Source organism: Nicrophorus vespilloides, unplaced genomic scaffold (genome assembly GCF_001412225.1).
Source record: "Nicrophorus vespilloides isolate i.1.1-1 unplaced genomic scaffold, Nicve_v1.0, whole genome shotgun sequence".
Classification (NCBI taxonomy): domain Eukaryota; kingdom Metazoa; phylum Arthropoda; class Insecta; order Coleoptera; family Silphidae; genus Nicrophorus; species Nicrophorus vespilloides.
The window spans coordinates 32,488-54,724 of NW_017099254.1; the positions used below are offsets into that span (position 1 = coordinate 32,488).

The 22,237-nt window shown below is 37.1% G+C and overlaps 1 protein-coding gene across 1 annotated transcript in view; it reads left to right on the plus strand.

Moving 5' to 3' along the window:
• Positions 1–21,990, plus strand: part of LOC108564262 (homeobox protein abdominal-A homolog) — a 36,108-nt gene extending 14,118 nt beyond the window's left edge. Inside the window, exon 2 of the mRNA XM_017923257.1 lies at positions 21,496–21,990. Coding sequence (XP_017778746.1) covers positions 21,496–21,785 — 290 coding nt within the window. The 3' untranslated portion in view covers positions 21,786–21,990. The remainder of the gene's footprint in view (positions 1–21,495) is intronic.
• Positions 21,991–22,237: the final 247 nt, after the last annotated feature.

The window sequence follows — 22,237 nt, forward strand, 5'->3', positions numbered from 1 at the left end:
GTCGGAACAGAATGGACTGTTGATCATCCAGCAATGAACCAATAATTCATCTCGGTGTTCTTCACCCAACTTCTCTCCCCTTCACCCCGGTGCGTGCATTTTTTCGTGCCGTTGGTGGATGCTTGTCGAGATTGTGACCTCCTCCCGTGTCCTTTTTTGGTTATGAGGAATGCTGAAAAAGGTGGCTTTATTAGGTACAATGAGCAATAAAATTAATCGGTCGAGAAGAGCGATGCCTGACCATCTCTCTCTCTCTTCAATTTTCTTCCTCTCTCACACACGTTTCGTCCCCCCAAAAAAGGTTCAATTAACTCATTCGCTTGTAGCCCGCATTTGTATGCGAAAACGAGGCGAAAAGGGTTTTGAAACGAAACTAAAAATAAAAAAAGTAAAAAGGCCGTTGCATTTTGGCGCATCAGATAAGGCCGTAAATTCGGGTCGCGCGCGCCTAATCCTAATTGTTGCAGGCTGTAAATAGTCCGTTTCGCATCGATAAAACAAAGCCTGGATGAATGGCTAAATCGAGGCAATATTTCGTTATTAATGCATCGGTTGTCCACCGTTTGTCCACTTTTTTTTTTTAAATTTTGTTGTTGCTTTTGTCTGATTTCGTTTTTTTTCTTCTATTTGCTTACAGGTAAGGAGACTTTAACGTTGCGAATGCATGAACCGCAGACAATCCAGACCGAAGTCCACCCACAACCCCCAAAATTCACACCCCCGGCTCCCCAGTCCGTGCAGTAATTAACTGTTACAATAGCAGCGTGAGTATATTACGTGTTACATAACGGCGTGTGTGCGGGGCCGAGCGAGATATAGGTGCACGAATAAGGGTGCGAGTAGGACGGAGCGAAAGGGCGGGGGGATGCACCTCTCTATTTGGTTGTTTCGGGGTTGGGGGGTGGTGTATCTCGCGCGCTCTCGCTCGTATTTATGATGTTGTCTTCCACCCCCGAGAGATCGCGTATTGTCCCCGAAGGGGTGGACGCAGCCGCCCGTGATATTATATTGCTCCCGACTATTGGAACGTGTAATAACCTGATCTAGGGGCTGCTCACGACCGGTCCTGAATGAGAATCGCTTTATTTTCGGGCTGGAAAAGCGCGCGCGGAAAAAGGGGGATGATGCTCCGTGCCATCGTGGAATCCATCATAAATACATCAGCTCAAAGCCTCTCCCGCAACCGCCGGAACCGGAAGCCTCCCCCTTCATAACCGCCACCTAATAGACAGAACGAGCATTAGGAAACATAAGCGAGTCATAAACAGCTCTTTCCACCGTACCGAAAGAGCTTAATTTTATTTCCACCCCCTCCCCGGGCGAATTATACAAATGAACGTTCCCATCATACGCATCTCGTACATTATTTTTTATTCACAAATTATGCGGAAAGAAAAACATTCCGCTTGTTACTTTTTTTTCACACCCTCTCGGAAATATTAAATTGCTCGTTCATGGGGGATTTTCTTACAATTTCTAAATAAAACAAATAACAATAAACGTTTAAATTCAGCACCTCATAAAAAAACGTAGCAATAATATAATCATCCAATAAAAGAATCGTGAAACACTTTCATGTAAACTTTACAAACATTTTCTAAATAAAATAGTAATAATCGTTTAAAATCAAGGGTGAATAAACGAAAAAAATAATAAAAACGTAATGAAAAGTATAGAAATATAAGGATTAGTTTAAAAATCAAAATGGAGTTTGCAATATTTCAAAATCAAAAATTTAAAATGGACCCTTTATAAAAAAGCAATAAGATTAAGTAGCGATGACGAATCCTAAAACTATTAAATTTTTCATGAAAATGCAATAAAAGCAATATTTCACATTCACCCCCCAACAAAATAAGTTATTTGAAAGCAATTTCACAGTGTATAAACGAAATAACTCGATTAAGGCAAAACACGTTTTAACGAAAGTTGTCCAGTTTGAAACAACAAAATTATTATGTACAATTCATGATATAATGCAATATACATAACATTATAGTTTCTTTTTTTACTATTATTATGGTAAATATTGAATTGTATTGAATTACGTTTCATTCAAGAAATAAAAACAATAGGAAATATACATAAATATATATTTGGGACTCATATTTACGCATCATTTAAATACGTTTTCTTTTCTTTCTTTTTGCTATCATCATCATTATATTTATTTGTTTTATTTTTTCGTTTCCTCTCGACTGTTCTTTTTTTCTTGAATTACACTTTTGGGGGAGGAATATAAAAATAAATATGAAGCGTTCTTGCGTGCTCTCCTTTGAGGGATTGCTCTTTATGGGGTCGTTGGAATGGGGCTTCGAGCTTATTGCAAACCACCCCCCTCACGGCCCGTAAACATTCATGAGGGATTTCGCTTCATTCCATTTCAGCCACCTATTTAAAAATATAAATAATAATGATAATAAACGCGCTCCGAACATGTAGCCGCATTTTATTTGCAAATTAGCGGACCTGAATAATTTTCACACTAAACCGACGATTTAATAAAAAAAATGAACACATAGTCCTTGTATAATTTAAACACAAAAAGATATGTGCTTCAATCAATCATTTATTTTTTTTGTGTTACTTTGAACATTTGAGCAGAAATTGGTGTATTATGTGTAAATGTAAATTATATTATATAGAAATAGATTATACCTCGCTAAGTGCGACTTCGATCAGTCCGGATTTGAAAATAAGTTCTAAAAAGTTAGTACACAAAATTCTATTTTTATCCTGGTTAATTTATTTATTTTATGACTTTGAACATTGTACCATATGAAATTTAATTATAAATTGAAATTTTTCTCAATTTGAAGGTATTATCTTCATTTAACTGAATACTTATAGAATCAACGAGAATAAAGAAACCAATATAATAAGAAATAATGAAAATTTTTAGTTTAAAAATATTTACAAAAAAAAGAATTTTTCTTTTAAAATATTGTTTTTGCGAACCTGTACAATATTTTACTTAGATTTTAAGTACAAAAGAAATATAAAAGTTTAAAAACTGACTTAATGTTTATTTACAGCGCCCTTAAAAAATAGAAAGTTCCATTTACCTATTTTTTTACATTGCTAAGAGGTAACTGGAGTTAGAAAGCTTGAAAAGAAATATTTGACTTAAAAAATATGAGGGTCGAAATTAGAAACCTACTTTTTTTGACGCCCTTAAAAAATGGAAAGTTTCTTTTTTTTACCTATTTTTTATTGCAACCCTAGTTGTTTAGCGGAAAATTAGAAAGTTTCTTTCTCGCCAATTTTCTATTTTTTACCTATTTATCTTCTCTAACTTTCTTTTTTTCTTTTTGAAATTCGACACTCGCATGTGTTCTTTAAAGCATCCCGCTGCGTTAACAATCCCTAAAAAACGAGCGTTTACACCCTTTTGTTGACGTTTTTTTTAACAATCACCCTTTTCGCAATAGATCATTTTTTTTAGGTATCTACAACTTTCTAATTTTCTTTAAAAAAAAATATGTCGCATTCTTTGGTCGTTGTTGTGTGTATTTTTTCTCTTCTTCCGTGTAATCTTGTACCCTTTTTGTACCCTCATCATGCTCGACTCCTTCGGAGAAATTTTGCGTGCCGCGGAGGATAGAAATGAGAAGTTTGGGAAAGGAATCCATCCCCTTTCTCTTCTGGAGAGTACTCCTTCATTCGAAGCTATCTCTTTTCTTTCTCTCTCTATCTCTCACTCACCCCGCCGCTCGACGTAATAAATATCCCAAGACAATTCAGATCCTTTTGCAAGATAAATTCGATGCGGACGCATTTGGAATAAATGGCGTCGTAGAGTAGTATGTGTGTGAGTGTGTTTTGTTGTCCTTTTTTTTCTCTCTCTCTCTTTCTTCGTCTCTCTTATTCGCTCCTCGCCGCCGCCGCTTTCTTTCTTTTTATTTGTAAAATATATTTATTCAGAAGGGGGCGGCGGTGGCGGGTTCATCCGTCGCGACGCTCGCCGCCTCCGCGCGCCAAATGGCCTCTCCCAATTGCATATCGCATAATCACCCTCGAGCAATGAGTAATTCGCATATAATACGCTACCAAATCTCGCCCCATTTCTGCAAAAATATCGAAGCCGAGAGACAAGAAAAAAGTTTTAGAAAATCATTTATTTAAGCCACCGCCGCCGCCGCCTCCGAGAACTTTCTAAGCCTCCCCCGCGGCGAAACTTCCCCGAACACGTTTCCGCGCAGATCTTCCCACTCTGCATACGTTAGCCCAGGATAAAGATCTTCCAGACACTCTCAAACTTCGCTTAATATTCAGACACTATAATTTTCTCTTTCTACCAAAATTTACCCCATTTGTTACAAAACAAACTAAATAACAAAAATATATATATTTACTATCGATTGTTTTTTTTTTTGCAATTCAATTAAAATCGCGCTGAATTTTTGATGCGCAAAAATTGCGATTAAAAATTAACAGCTCAATTTTGAAAACTTTATAATAACAATCCCGGTTTTATTAGTACGCGTTTCCGAATATTTCCAATTAAAACAAATTGAGTTTTTTTTTGTCTGTTATTTATAAAATTCGTTTCGATTTATTTCGATTCGAATAACAAATACGCTTATTAATTTTAATTTGTTTGTTCGTGATTTGCGCAAATCGTTCCGTTTTTTTATTTATTTTTTGAATTTACCGCTCTTTCTATGTTTTCTCCGCGGAGAGTGCGTTGTCTATTCACGTTGAATAACTATGGCGACCGAATGGAGTGGAGCGAGATGGGATTAATGGTCGGCGGTAAGAGGAAGCGAGATGGGATCTGGGGAAAAGTTATGGCGTCAATGTTCCCTTTGAATTTACACGAATTTACACGGCTCTTCGACACCGACCCTTTTTTAACGTCCGATTTGATTTATAAAAACAACCCAATAACGTTATTAATTGCTTTTGTTATATCAAACCCTCACATCAATATTAATTGCAATTTTATCAAAATAATTTAGTTTTTTTTATTTATTCGGTAAAAAAAATCATCCCGTTCAACAGTTATGAAAATTTTACAAATTACATAAAATTATAATTACAGTTTTATAACATTTCTGTTTGACATAAGAATTTATCTTTTTTTAATATTTTATTACTTTTCATTACAATTTTTTATTTTTAAGTAATTTTATGTAAAATTACGACATTTTTGTTTTGAAATTTTGTATATAGTTATACGTCTTTTTAGTTCTTATATTGTTCACTATTAGGAAGGAATTGATACAAATGTATACTTTTCATATTTATTTTAGTTTGAGTTCTTGAGACAATTCGTTTTATGATGATATTGATACAAAATTAACAAAATTAATTAAAAAAATGTTTTGTATGAAAAGTTAATTATCTTTTAATTAATGAACAAAGGACTGATGACAAAAATTATATAAATTATTTTTTTGTGTGTAAATGAATTGTGGATGGGTTGAAGTATGGTGGACAGGAACGAAAGTAAATATATTAAGGAGGTCGTAAATAATGTAGTGTGTTAAAAAGTTAATGAATTTCGGGCTGGAAACATGACCGGGCGTCGCAGTAAATAAAATTAGTTCGGTTCCCATTCCAAAACTACCCATGTTGGTAACGTTTTCGTGCTTCATTCATCCATTCCTCTGTTGTTTTTATTTTTTTTGCATCCTTTCCGATTCCCATGTTTCGCATGGTCTACTGTACATCAATTACCGGGACGACACGTTGCCATGATTAATTCGAGAATTAGTATGATTTATCGGTTTTCCCATGAATCAACCGCACGAATTTCAATTGTAATAACATAAATTATTATTATAATATTAATGGACGAGTAAAAATAAATAATATGACAATACAATTGAGTAAAAGATGAAATAAAGTATTTTTGTTGTAATAGTATTAACGAGAAAGTAACAAAAAATGCAATAATTAATCTGAGAATTATTATGATTTATGCAATTTTTTTTTCTCGAATTTTAAATTGTAATTAATAATAATGGGAGAATGTAGAGTATGAAATGAACAAAAAAAAATATGGCAATAAAATGAAGAACGAAGGAAGAAAAATGCGTGTACGCAGACTGGGCACAATTTATTTGCTCGTGTAATCGTAATTTTATTTATGAGAATCAATTATGGGATTTATGGTGGATTTTTTTCCATTGCCGCCGCTGCGGAATAAATACGCAATATTTATTTATTTATTTTGCGTGTATGTGTTTATAAATATATATATATATGTGAAACAAAAGGTATAAAAATGTGTTTTGTTGTGTTTGCGCGTCGTTTCGGTTTTCCTCGAGGTTAGAGTTATGGATATACCACGAGTTATAATGTATAGGACAGGACGGTCATGTGATATGGCGGAATAGCATGGTGTAACAAACAAACGTATGGGGGTATATATGACTTGCACCGACCATTATATGTACAATGGGATAATTTAAAATTTTAATTTAAATATGTGCAGGATTTCCATAATAGAGTTATAGAGCGGTCTCGTTATGTCGTAAATCAGGGAATTACCGTGGGCTTGTATTGCATTTGGCGAGAATTGCAAGTATGTGCGTATGAGTCATCAGTATCACCATTCGGACGGTGGTGTATGTTACGTACGGTTACAGACGTACACGAAATTGGGTGGCGGGTAGAGACGTTTATTGGTTATTGATGGTTCCGACGTCGACGTTCATATACCCATGGGGGGGTTGACTCGATTGGTTATTGGGTGTCTTCCAATGGGACAGATGCGCATCGGCCATCCGGACCATCGTTTTTAAATAAGCAATAAAGGCGTGTTGGAAGGGCCGCACCGGAGGAGCGCGCTGCTCCCCCCCTTGAGGGCCACTAAATCATCCACTGACAGCAGCACCCAGCGCCCAGCATCTTCTTTGTCCGCCAAAAAGCCAAACCAAAAGCAGCCTCATTACACACACTCCTTTAATTTTTAACGAGCAGCAGATGCTCACGGCCCGTTACGCGAAACGTGTCCGATACCAAAACCAAACGCACATCTGATACATATCGCATACAGCTTCTCCTTTTTTTTTTATCGGTTTTCGTCCCTTTCTTATCCTCTTTCCAAACTCAATAAGATTGTAGAAACCAAAGTCACGCAATTTCAAAGATTATAACACCTACTTTTTTTCTTTGGTAAACAATACTATGTTCTCGACAAGTGTCGGTTTAATTATAATTAAAAATACTTTTAATATTATTGTAGATGGTCAATAAAATGATGTCGTTATTTCATGTTATAAATAGTTAAATAGTCTAAATTAAGTTAAAATTTTTCGGTGTAGTCAGTCGGTCTCTTGATTGTTTATGACAACATAAAACAATAATCATATGAAAACAAATATTTTGTCAATAATATTGGACAATTTTGTTTTATAAAATAGTTAATAAAATGATGTCGATTCATCAGCTAAATGGTTTAAATTAAGTTAAAATTTGTCGATTTTTGACAAATGTCGGATTTATGAAAATAAATATTTTTCGATGTGATTGAGTGAAATAAATTAGAATTACAAAATTTGATATTGACGTTTGTCGGTTAAAAATAATCCCAAGAAAAACAAAGTTTTTTCTATTTTTATTGCATATTGAAATAGTAAAATGCTTGACTATAATTTGTCGGTAAAGTGTGTATGCTTGAGTGTAATTAATGTATAGGGTTGTATTGCATAATTTAGATAATATCGATTGCGGGATTGTGTGAAAGTTGAAGTATGTGAGAGGTGATGTGATCCTTTCGAGTCGGTAACACCACGCTTCCGACATGTGTCGGTCAAAACGTGTCGGTGTAAGTAAAAAGACGCATACGAAGAACAAACAGCAGAGCATCGAAACGTAGTAAAAAAAAGAAACAAAAAAACGCACGTGGAAAAGGAAGATGAAAGGAAGCGGTGCACGCGGTGGCAGCAGCAACAGTACCGGCATTACCATCTCTGGGTTTTTGAAGAAACGGCGAATAAAAGTGCGCAATTTTCATTGTAATTAGCGAAATGGGGGTAGCGCGGAGCGGCGGCACCCGTTTTACAACCGCCAGGAATGTTAATTCCGGCGGTCCGGCTCGTCGCCGCCGCCGCCGTCGTCGCCGCGGGAATTTTATTTGCGCGGAAAAGAAGAGGGCTTGACACTTGTAATTGGCCATCTCGTCTCCTCATTTCCGACGCATTCGGCATCCGCACTTTTGCATCATTGTTGCCGGGAAAATTTTAATTGGCCTCTCTTCTCTTCTCTGCGCCGATCCGCGCGTCCTTTTTTGGGGCCACGACTTTCGCGACACGCATCAATGACCATCGCGTCGCATCGCAAGGTATGACCGTGCCATCATGGTATGGCATATAGCATATATGACCCATGTCGTCGTTGCCGTTGCCGCTAACGTTACCGTTGCCGCTGCTGCTGCTGTTGCCTGCCGTCAGCACGGGACGAGCCGCATTCGAAGCACGTCCGAGACCCGGCCGACTCGATTTATCATCGAGAAATGGTTTGCTGCCGCTGCTGCTTCTGGAATTATTTAATATTATTAAAATATTTGCCGGCCTTCCAGCATCAAATAAAATCGAGAATGAAGAAGAAGAAGGAGAGACCTCGGATGATGATGATGATGATCATGATGATGGTGATGGAGATGAAGAGGGAGAGGATGAAGAACGAGGCCTCTCCGATCACCGAAGAGAAGGAGGAGGAGGAGAAGGTAAAAAAAAAGTCGAGGGAACGACATCGAGGAGTGCATGTGGTTTGCGAAAAGAAAACGCAGACACCGGAACACGTTGCGAAGGACAGGTGCAACTTCTTCTTATTCTTGTTGTTCTTGTTCTCGGTCTCCTCCTCCTCCTCCTCCTGCATTTATTTAATTAGTTCGCCATATATAAATATATATATACGCACATATACACACATAATATTTTTTTGCCGCGCCGCGCATTAACAAACCCGCCAATCCGCTAAGAACCACACTTATGCCTTTTATAGTCTTCGCAGATAGACGTAAAAATCTATAGCACCGGTAGTTCTCTTTCACTTTTCCCACACATAACGCTTTTCTTTCGCCACTTTTTATTTGTATATGGAAGACGGCTAATTTCCTTCCTCCGCATTTCAACGGTAGCGCGACTAAAGGATGGAGAAAGAGGAAAGAACGCAGCAGCATCTCTCCTTCGAGAGGATAAGAAGATAGGAAGAAGAAGAAGAGGGATTTAGAAAAAAGAAAAGAGCAAGAAAGAAACAACGAAGTATATCACATTTCCTTATAAGCGGGAATCCGCTCTAATCGACATTTTCATTAAGCCTCGCCGAGACCCTTAATAATCTTGATAACAAGATAGAAAAATCTCCGGAATTCGCTAACAATTTCCACCGGCAATTACTGCGCCACGTTTCCATTTCGGCCTCTCCTAAATGGTAGCAAGCCTCGTTACGACGCAATCGATTGGCAAGGATATTAATTAAGCCTAGCTCTAACTGAACCCGAAAAATTGGTGCACCTTCACTATTCATAGCCTTGTACACATTTCTACAATAGCAAAGAAAACCATTGTTGTAATGTCATTAAACTATGTTTTTACATCTACTTTTACTAAATATTTTTAGCTTTTAACACAAAATATTGAGTTTTTATAGCTAATTTTATACAATTGGCAATGAAAACATCATTTGAATCAAATCGTATCCTAATATAACCTTCGCTTGCATTCACCTTGTCCATACGAAAACAAATTATTATATTTTTTTTTTGCAAAAATGACATTGTTTTCATAAAGGAATTATTGCGAGTTCATTTTACAATAAATCAAATAAATAAAAGTTTTCTCAATGTCGTCGGTAAATGCTGTTGTTTTAATGTAGAAACTCAATGATTCCAATATTTTTATATAGTTTATTCTATTGAATCTATAGGTTTTGATCATTTTTACTTAATTTAAAATTATTAGGAAATACAAATACGCAATCAAATTATAACGATTTAATTTTCAAAATGAAATTGATGTTGGAGGGTTGTTGTATAATGTTTGCAGATATGTAGAGTAGGTTTAAAATGTAATTTCAAATGGGTGTTGTTCGTGTAGGGGAGCTGCGAAAGCTTCCATTGTTGGGGCTTTAGGTGGTTGATAAGTGCAGGCCATTGGGGTATTAATCATGGTAGGCCGACAACGGCTATTACCATAACAATATAGAGAGAGATGTCCTTTCCGCAATGATATTTATTCCGCAAACTCTCTAAGCTTTCACACACCATGAATGTACTCAAATTAAAGAAAGAATCGAATCCAGGTGATGGATACTAAACCTTGTTAATACATAATCAAATATGTATCAGTTCTAAACTAAAATTTCTGTATCGATTTTACTTATGTGACGTGTCAGATTATGAAGCTAATTTTATATAAATCATGATTTTATACTAATCGCAAGGATTAAGAGAAATCTATATAATTTGTAAAATTCATCTGAATTTCTAATATTCTTCATCATTACAGTATTTACTTTACTAATTTGTATTGTAGGTCTTTTGATCTAAATTTAGAAAAAAAACTTGAATCGAGGTGGTTGAATGAGTAAACGTTTGTTTGTTTCATGCATCAAAGTATGTATGTTTTGTGATTAGGGAAGATGGTCGTAAAGATCTTGGAAAGTAGGCGCGATAACAAAGTGCCTATTCATATTATACATATATCGGAACGGCTCGTTAGGCGCGCTGACCCGACCCGCGGTTTGCATAGGTGGAAGAGGAAAACGAAAGGAAAAAAAAGGGCCGGGATCCAATCCGACCCGGAGCAGCGGCTGTCGGCGCGGGTCGCGCGCGCTTCCTCAAGGGTCAGCACCCAGGGCCCGCCCATCATTGTCTGTAATTACAGGTTGGCCGCGTCCGCTAATGGCACACGCAATTACCAGCTACCGTACATAAAACTGCACATCCATACATAATGGAGGTCCCAATACCATCATGATGCATGCGTCCATCTCGAAATCGCTTTTAATAACAATCCCGAAGAGAAGGCATTCAAAACGGTCGCGTTCATTTCTTTTTATACTCTCTATCTCTCATCCTCTTCATCATCTCGTATTCTTATTCTTATTCTTCATCTTCATCCTCCTCTGATCCTTCGATCCTAGCGCGCCGCTCCTCTCTTCGCATTTCGACTCGCGGATCCGGATTGGGACAACGTCGTCTTGGGAGGTCTCCTCTCTCCAAAAAACAAAAACGAAAAAAAAAGAACAACAAAATAACAGCCCTATCTCATGCACCCATCCTGCATTGGCGCGCACATATTACACACACGGCCCCCGTCAAATAACTCAATATCCTTCTTTCCCCCGCGCGCTTAATTTCCACGCTGTTATTAAGGACCAGACCGGACAATTAGGAGGATAATTGTTACGTGTCATTCCCGCTCACCGATCGTAAATCCACCTTTCATTCCACTTTTATTATTATTACTTCAGTTTATTTTTTTTTTCATTATTATTATTACTTTTTGTTGTTGTTGTTGTTCTCTCTAAATTTATTTCCATACCCTCTTCTTCCGCCGAAGACTTCGTTTCGAGAGGTGCGAGATAAAGTCGTTGTAAACAATAAAAAATGGCCGTAAGTCAGTTGGGAGCGCGCGTGTGGGTGAGCTGAATAATCGCCGTATGCAAAAACGGTTTTTCTCTTTATATTGTGTTGCGTTATATATACATACAAACACTGTCTCTTCGTCCTTCTCTTTCTCTCTTTATATATATGTATGGTTTATATATATAAACAACTTCTTCGTCCGCGAGCTTAGGTCTTGTTCGCAGCATCCAGGGCCCCCGATGTCGTTGCAAATTGTGTGCAAAATCTTTACCGTTTGGAATAACGCTCAATTACAATAACGCCGAAAAGCCACCGCGCTTTGATTAAAATTACATGTAAAACCCGCTTCCACCTTGTTTTACATTCCATTGTGTTTCTGAGCTTCGGATGAAGAGGAGAGGAGGATAAGAAGAAGAAGAAGGTGGCGGCGGCTGCAGCGGCGGCGGTTGCGGATGAAAAAGAGGAGGAGGATGAGGCTTTTGCACTGAGAGAACAAAGCGATGTTTCGTGCCGAGCGCATTTCTCGGACAGAAACCGAAATGGAGAAACCTTTATAGCAGGTCTTAATTTTTCGCCTCCTTCATATTTCTGTATATTCAAATAGGTGCCGTGTCCACAATGCGCACAAACAACAAACATATACACACACTCTCCTCCGACACTCTCCATTCGATGCCGAACACAATAACTACATAAATTACGCCCCTAACAGCGACTGCAAATGAACAACTTCACTTACTTTCATCGAAACGCATCGCATTTGCATCTGTTTATACGACATTACATATCAATTTTGCAAAAGCGTCTTAATGACCCCCTTTCTAACGCGTAACACTGCCTTATGCATACATCATCGCAGTCTGCGGACTGTTCCAACACCCTTCCTCTCCGCTGCAACCGGTGTTTTCCATAATTAATTCGCTTTTGACTCAATCACAATTTTCTTAATCGTCATACCGCATCGTAAACTCACAAACATCATCATCATCGAACGCAGTTCTGATCATCAAAACCCTTTAATTATATACTTCACAACTTCAATATCTTCATTTATCATAGTGTACTTGCATCTATATAAATGCAATTTCATATCTGTTACAAATTAATACATATATTTTTTTTACTTATTTATTGACAAAACTATATTTTTACATCATAATATATTGCGGGCGGATATATCCGCCTTAACTTTTTAAAAATCTTTGTCGCTTATTAATTAATCTTATTTTAATCTCATTTAAATGATGAAGATTTTCATAAATACAAAAACTAATATTCTTGAAGAAAAAATATGTGAATTCCACATTTAATATATTTCATCATTTCCACATCTACTAAAATGAATATACTCCGTTTCAATATCCTTTAAATCGTCCCTAATCCAGATATATTACCAAGTAATTGAAATTCTTTATGTCCATCCGATTTCGTTCACGGTGTTGTGTATCATTACGACCGTTTCCCTTCAACATATTGCTCGATCCGTATCTGCCAAACGATGATCTTGTTTTCTGACCCCTCTTCCTACATCGGTTATATTTGTATCAGATCGTAGCTGAGCCTTAATCGTCCATGTTTCAATAATCATAATTCGGCCGTAAATTTTCTTCGCATCGTTGTTCTTCCATATACATTACAACGTTCTTCTTGTTCATTCTTTTTTTTTTGTTATAATGCAGCGTTTGAGTATAAATATGCAATTACATCGGCAGTGTATAATTCGCGACGTCGCAGTTTGCTCTTTACAGCTATTCCTATACTAAAAATGGAAGCGCCCAACAACTGTTCGTCGTTCTTTAACCAAACGCAAACTTCTTGATTCTAATCGATTACATTTTATTCTTAAAAAAAAACATGTAGTTTGTAATTAGTTAATAATCTATGATTATAATTTAATGAGATATTAACAGTTAAATTTTCTTTTTTTCAATTTTTTCAATAATAATACTGTTAAATTTTGAATTATAAACTTTCTTTGCTTCATACTTTCAGTATTGAATAATAGTTTTGTTATATGAGATAACGGGTTTTAAGCAATTTAGCGAGATATTTCGGAAGAATTAATTGCTTTCTCCTGAATTTATTTTGAAATATTAAATCCTTATTTTTGTGGTTATTAGTTATTAAATAATCTAGATTCATATTGAGGATGATGGGAAAAGTTGTAAGAGTACAGCATTGATGTATTATGTAAAGTTATCTCAAAGACAATCTCCGCGTGGAAATTTGAAAGCAATTTAATAAAGACGGAGTGAAAATAATTTAGGTGTGGATTTCAAGTCCGTTGGGCATCGGAACGCGCCAACATCTAAAAACGACGTGGCCCTATTAACTAGGAATTCCAAAGAGTTTATGTATGCATTGGTTCTCTCCTCTCATCAGTATGCATCAAACTGCGCACGATAATTGGCGGGTAGTCGTCCATATGAATATTTCTCTCTTTCTTCCTTCCTCCATCGTCTTTAGTAGTCTTATTTTCGTTTCTTTTTACATATACTCCCGAAGATGCAGGCATCTTTCGTGCGATTAAGAAATAGATCAGGCCGAGCATAAATCAATATGATGCATTTCCGTGGGCAGCCCGATTTATTATGGGTCGAGACGCGGGTTATCTGGCAGACAGGTATCGGGTTTTTGAATTAGAATGGGGTAAAAGTGTCGTGTTCGTTTGGGTTTGTTTTAAAATTAGTATTGTTTGGGTGGGCCGCGCGATAAATCTCATCGTTCGAAGGGTATTCGAGGGGTGAAGGCAGATGGAAGATGTTAAAAGAGAAAGAGATGAATGAAGAGAGAGAGTAAGGGAGAGAGAAAAGGGCCATCACCTAAGTTACTAATTTCGCGTAAGATGGTGGCTCGGCTTAAGTGCAAGACATGTTTACAGCTACGTAGGACTTAGAGGTAAAGTTGTTAAAGTTATGCGCAACACGTAAATAGCGCGCCCTGCCTTGTAAAATACCATTTGGCTTTCATTATACAAGGGGGTAGGCGGTTAGGAATGGTTTGGAGAGGTGGAGAGAGGGCTGCGCATCCCCCTTTGAAATATTAAATCTTTGCTTTAATTGCGCCCCCATTAATTACGCTGCACGAATTAGTTCTAGTCGGGAGAGCGGTAATTAGAAAAAGAGAGATTCTCCACACACATGTATACTTCACCAAACACATGCAACCCTTGTATCTTCAAAAAGATAGACACAAAATGGCTCTTGATTTATTATAATATTCTCTTTAAGAAGATGAAGGTGGAAGAAGAAAAAAAAACTTTAATTATTCACTAATTAGAAAAATATACTTCAATTAATTTAAGGCATCAAAAATTGTATCTTTAAGTTATGTTGTGTAAGATCTAATGGTATAACAACATTATCTCTGAACTTTAATCTTACTTAAAGAATTCTGACAATCGGTAATTTTACTTGCGAAATGAAATTTTCAACATTGGAACTGAGAGCCGAAGTATTATAGTTACTTCGAAATTCGTAATGGATATTTGAATAAAGTAAGTAATGATGGTAATGAAACTTAATCATTAGTTGAAGGCTTGTAATTTTATAATTTAAAAATGTGATAAGATAAGTTGCGCGTGCAAATCTCGTGTATAGTTTAAAAGAATTAGTTCCAGTTGGGAGGGATAATTAGAAAAAAGGGAGATTCTCCACACACACATGTAAGCTTTGTGCAAGGGTGTATCTTGTATAGGATAGACACAAAATGGTTCTTGATTTATCGCCATGTTCTCTTGAAGAGGAGGAGGATAGGAAGACCGAAAAAAAAATAAAAAGCTGTGTGTGTGTATGTATATATATATTTCTTTACATGTGTCCACCAGGCGTTTTTTCTTCTTCTATTTCGGATGCCGCCTTTTTCTCAGTCACTTAATATGATGTATGGTTGTTGCTGGTTTTCGGTGCTCTCCTCCACGGTATAAATAGCCACTAATAGGGGCCTTCACATTTGACCCACTAATGATCCAGATATCTGGAATAACAAGTGAAGCAGCACCAGCTGCGGGGGATTTACATCAAAATCAATGCGCCGTAAATCACGGTGGACCCGGTGAAATTAATCAAATTCAAATGTTTCGTTTCAAAATAATAATAAAAAAAAAATAGAATAAAATTTATTGCTGTGCTGCCTGCGTGTACGTTGTGGGGATATTCCAAAATTAGTGTCGCCCGAAAGCATCCTCCATCCATCAATGCCAACCGAAGACTTTTAGTTTTCAGGTTTTCAGGCCCGAGGCTTCTAGCTCCTCTCTCTCTCTGACTTATGGAGGAAAGTGGGTGGTTGAAATGCGCGGTTTTCCCTCGGGGGCGGAGGGTGGTTCGTTCGGTAGCTGGCGCATTATGGCCGCTGCCGGGTCAGCATCCAAACCCACCCACATCATGATGAATCTCCATTCTTGCAGGAAACGAAAGTTTCTAAAAAGTTTTTTTATTTTATTAACTCTCCGCCGCCGCCTCCGAAAGCCTAATTAGAATTTGCGGTTTTCCTTGAGAGTTGTGTGCACATGTGCGAAATGGATGTTTATGAATCATGGGGCTAGGGTAAAGAGGGATGGTGCTATTAATTGCGTATGGAAAAGTGTGTGTTTGCGCGCTGAAAAATTCCGCAACATAATTGCGTAAATCATGCAGGCCGCGGCGGTGTCTCGCCGCCCCTCGGTTTCGTGGTGTTTTGGGGGGATGGTGGAGGAAAGGGGTTTTGGAAACATCTGCGGCGCAACACGCACTCTGCGGCATCCTCCCGAAAATCAACCGAATTTATTGACTATCGATACTCAATGGCTTCCGTCCGGGTCACGCCCCGCGCGCTCCGAACCCCACGTCATTAATCATATCGCATTATCAAAACCAAATTAAACCAATTAAATGCGCCTCGGGTCTGTATACACCAATGAAAGAGAAAGCGAGAATGAAAAGAATGCACGATTATTTATTTTTTCTAAACCAAAAAAAAAACGCACCCCTCACAAAATGAGTTTTTTAATGCACTTATTCACTACACTTAATTGCGAAAATACACATCCATTACGTAAGAAATCATTATTTCAAATTTATAATGTATTGGTGCAACCACACTACTTCTGATAAGTGAACGCACGTGCAAATCCCATAAATTTGTAATTCAATGATACAAAAAGTTAAAAAAACACACTAATATCGCATAAGTAATCATTTATATTATGTAATTCTATTAACAATATCATTCATTAAGCCGTTTTACTCATAAAAAGTGAAGAGACAAAAAAAATAATTTATCCAATAAAATTTTGAACCTTAAAAATTAATATTCTACATATAATATTTCTAATGTATTTTGTAATCTTTCTCATCTTTTTTCAATTGTAATGTCAATTTATATACTTTATTTGATTTTAATCTCATAAGTTATAACATCCATTACGTAAGAAATCATTATTTCAAATTTATGATCTATTGGTGCAACCACACTACTTCTGATAAGTGAACGCACGTGCAAATCCCATAAATAAAATTTTAATTCAATGATACAAAAAGTTTAAAAAAAATACTAATACAAAAGTAATCATTTATATTATGTAATTCTATTAACAACATCATTCAAGCCGTTTTACCATCAAAAATGAAGAGACAAAAAAAAAAAATTTTTCCAATAAAATTTTGAACCTTAAAAATTAATATTCTACATATAATATTTCTAATGTATTTTGTAATCTTACTCATCTTTTTTCAATTGTAATGTCAATTTATATACTTTATTTGATTTTAATCTCATAAGTTATTTTTTTTGTCCGTAAATTTAATTTTTTGCGAAATTAATTTTGTGAATTATAACTAAAACTAAATTTAATAAGAAATATGTCATAAATTAAAAATATAATTGTGTAATCACACTGGCTCTGATAAGTGTAGTCGCGTGTACAATGAAAACAAGAATGTTTTTTCTTCATGATATTAATTATATGCAAGATAAAGAAAATTAAATAAATAAATATTATTTGGAAGAAAACAAAAACTATTTCTAATGATTTATTATAAGTTTCTGTTCGAATTAGGTAATCTGCTTTTACATAAGATTTATTATGGTAAACAAATTTTGTGAAGTGAGAATCTAAGATTATTAATTTTTTTTCTGATGTGTAAATTTTTGATTGCGTCTGGTCGTTTCTGGTGCTCGAACTTGAACGATTGTGTAACGCAATAAGAAATCGAGAGCCTCGGTTTCGGTAGTCCATAAAGTCGAATGCGATCGGGGGCCGTAGTTTCGCCTGTAAAATGGTTATGTAATATGCGTGGAGTGTATTTATAAGCGGCGTGTCGCATGTTTACATGGGCAATAAACAGACAATGCGGAATTATGGCGCATCCCCATAGTCACATTGATTCTGTAATTGTGTTTACATCACTCCGGCCGCCAATATAAACTGGTCGGCCCTTCTACATCGTCCCTCGTAAACAGAATTACCAGTCAATTAAAAGCCGAAACCGTTCGATCGAAACCACCAACCCTCAGGCCCTTCAAGATTACATAACGCAACTGTTTCTATATATATCGTATACGTATATAAATATAAATTGTTCTTCTCTTTCCATTTCGTTTTCGTAACACCGGTCGCAATATCGCTACCTCTTGGGAGGGCTCCGTAGAGGAGGAAGGGCCATTTTTAAGGGAGCCGCCTGAGGAGGGGGCGGACGGGGGTTTCTTTCGCGCCGCCCGCATGATTTGTCGCCCCCCATATATTCTTTTTTGCTACTCCGCGGAACGAATTACGGGGGCTGCTCTCGAAAGAGGAGGAGGAAGCAGAAGAGGGAGATAGGCGGAGTAGGGTGGAAAAGAGTGGAAGAGGGTGAGAAAGAAAAAGGGAATTCTAGATCCCAATTAAAACTTGCATATAAATCTACGGGAGCCGAAAAACGGGTGACAGGGTAGAGAAACAGAAAAGGAAACTAAAAGTGGATGAAATTACTCAAAAGAAAAAAATATATATGTGTGTAGGGGAAGGGGGTGAAACTCTCGCATATGGCACCCCCCAATTATTTTTAAAACTTCCCTCTCTCTCTCCGGTGTTTGTTTCCTCTTCGTCGGAGACGAAAATTTTCCAAATTAATGAACATTAATTAGAATCCGTAGATTTATTCGAGACTGCGAGTCGTAGTTTAAAAGGGGACAAATGATGGGTTGCACATGGTACAAGGGAATTATTTTTAAATTTTCTACTTCTTTGCTTCATCCTGAAAAAGGATAAAATAAAAGTTTCTTTAAGAAAATATCAAAATAAATTATGTAACAATTTAGATTTATTATAGTAAATATGGAATAAAATGAGAATTTGCTAATAAATTTAATTGATTTTATTAATTAACATTTTTTCTCTAATGATTTATTAACCATATTATAGGAATAAATAAATATAAATTGATTGCTCTATCAATCTAACATGTATAGATCGTATTTATTTATAAGATTGAGTAGAAATAGATAAAAAAAATAACAAGACTTTTATTTCTGGTGAATTTGAGCTGATGAAGGTTAAATGGCGTGTGAAATTTTCATTAATTCAGTAAAGAGGCCAAAGTTTTTTCTTCTTCTCATCTTTTTTTTGCTTCTCTTCCTCTTCTGTTTTCTTTTCTCGGCCAATTGGGTAGAATTGATTTGCGTTTTTGTTTGGGGGAAGGGAGGGTTAAATAAACGTCGGATGTTTATGGGAGTTCTTGATCAGCAGAAATGAAGGCAAACAGTTTTCTTTTTCCCTGATGGGTTCGCGTGCGTGTGCCGCCACCGCCGCTGCCGCCCCCACATCAGAATGAGTAAGGGCACCCCCGGTTTAAGAAGATTGGCTTTGGTTTCACAATGTATTGGGCTTTTATCAAATTGTGCAACCGCCGTGAAAATCCGTGAGTTATTTTTATTCGGTAATTTCGGTTATTGGGGGGCGTGTGCCTACAGAAGATTTCTCTCTCACTCTCGATGGTCCAGGGCCGAAGGGCAATCAGCCTCTGGGGAGGTGTCGAACGAGCCGCAAAAGTCCAATTCAGGCACTGTGCGAATCTTCTCCACCATTATTGCCACGTTACTCCCACGGTAAACGAGCAATCGAGACAGTTTGTAGCAATAAACGTTTCCATTAATAACGTTTATTTATTTTCCGACTTTCATCTCAATTATTTCTTTTAACTTTTCAAATTCTGATATTCCATATACCAAGTATAAAAGATAAATTAACAATAAATACAATAAATCCCGACAACTGAAATCACGACAACAATAATCCCGACAGTGTTAAAATCCAAACAGTATCAAACGAATCTCGGTTGAGGTTTCTTTGTACTTATGTATTTGTTTATACATACAAACTCTCATCTGTTTTACTTCTATATGAAATAATAAAAGTTGCTGTCGGTATTTTAACATTGTCGGGATTATGGTTGTTACCAAATCGAATGTTGTAATTTTAATTGTCGGGATTTCGGTTAAAAAATAACTAAAAACCATATAAATATGAATTGCAATATATTTTATAACATTATTTGTTAACAACAAAAATAAATGAAGTATTGTAAATTAATATGAAGTATTTTTTATTCAGATTAAAAAATAATCGTTTAATCGTTAATAAGAAAATATATTTCAAACAATTTCTGATAAGTTATCAAAATAATTTAAAGTATGTAATTTTATAGTAAATCATGCATATATAAATTATAAACTTGTATGATAAGAAATCATGTATATAATAAATTCGAAAGTTATATTATGAATGAGCACATATATTACGAATGAACAATTTTATAACGCCAATGAGTAATATAATGTAGTTGTTGAAGAAATTGAAGATTTTGCAAGAGAGTTAGAAAATGTTTGTCCTTGTCGAAATGTGAATAGTATTTTTTTTTTCGAATGTCGTCTTGCGATGCAAGCAAAACTCCCACGGAAACGAGGTTTTTTCTCCCCCTTTGCATTTTGTTTGAGTTGGGGGGAATCGAGGGGGAGCACGATAAGATGATCACGAGATATATGTGCGGAGGTGGAGATATCGTCTTCATTACGGCCGCTCGCTGCATGCTCTCGTTTTACATATCTCGATGCACGAAGATTACTAAACGACTTTTAATGGTTTAACTCATGCTATTGACGAAATACGAGCCCGGTTCGGTCGTAAGTAAGCAAGTAGCTCGTGTGTCTGTTTGCCTGAGAGCAGCAGCAAGAGCAGAGTGCGTTTTTCCGAGGGGGGAAAATATCTCAATCAGCTTCCATGCACGCAATTATCGATTGGCTCGTAAAGAATTGCACAGCACTCCTCCTCTTCTTCTTCTTCTTCTTCATCGTCATCATTGAGGAAGACTGAGAGAGTTAGAGGTGCCTCCATCCTCTGAGAGACTGAGAGGGTCCAAGGAGGAGGCCTCCTCCTCGGGTCTGGGCATAAAGACGCGAGATAAATTAATACTGGTCTTATTAATATACGAGTCTGGTGCACTTGCTCCGGCTGGCGATTCGTTTATCCAGATAAATACGGCCATAAATAACCCGTGGCTTCCAAAACTGTACGTGATTAATCACGCCCGTATTTACTGCAACTTTTTATTTATACACGTCTTCCTCCTCTACTTCTCTCGATCCCTCATCCTTTATCCAAAACTTTTTCTTCTCGCTTTATTTTCTCAACCCCGGATTTTATTTTTTGAATTATTTCATTGTCCGATGAGTTATCTCTACCTGCTGCGCGCCCCACCAATGGCTCCCCGAAACGCAGCGGGTCGCCCCCTCATACCTGTCCCCCAGAAGTGAAAATGAAGAGAAAGAAAAAAAATAGAAAACAACCTAGGAAAGGGAAAATAAAAAAGAACGAAATTTCTCCATTCCTCAGTCCTAAGCACGACCTCACCTCGCTCGTCCGTCCTCGCACCTCACCTCCACAAGCTTTTCTACTCGATATGTTAATTTTTTCCCCATTTTTGGTTTCAATTCTGCTGCAGGTGCAAATGGCTTACGCAGGCGGGGCAGGCAGACCTACACGAGGTACCAGACCCTGGAGCTGGAGAAGGAATTCCACACGAACCACTACCTGACGCGGCGGAGGCGCATCGAGATGGCCCATGCCCTCTGCCTCACAGAGCGACAGATCAAGATTTGGTTCCAGAACCGCCGCATGAAGCTGAAGAAGGAGATCCAGGCCATCAAGGAGTTGAACGAGCAGGAGAAGCAGGCCCAAGCCCAGAAGGCCGCCGCGGCCGCGTCCATCGTATCCCAAGTGGACCAGAACTAGTGGAATTAGTGCGCTTAGATGTCGGCGACGGTTGCGACCTATCCTCTGTAAAAAAAAGGTAAGCCAGAACCGCATCTTACCCACTAACACCTAGTATCTAGTGTAGCGTGCGCAACAAGGACTCAACTATCTTATACTATATATATATACGTAAATAATTAATTTAATGTTAGATAAGAATTATGTTTTGTTAACCTAATTTAAGTATGATCGTGAATTTTCAAAAATAAACTCGTTAAACATGAACACAAACACCGAATCTTGTTACTTCAAAAAAAAAACAACAACTAAAATCGAATCAACATCTAAACAACACCTATAACGCCGTGAAACGCCCCACTCCATCAACGCAAATTGCATACAATCCAACAACGATATTATTTGCTCTTCACGAGACCTACAATTTTCAATCTGCAACTGTGGGTAGCAATTAGCCTTTGGAATGGTACTTC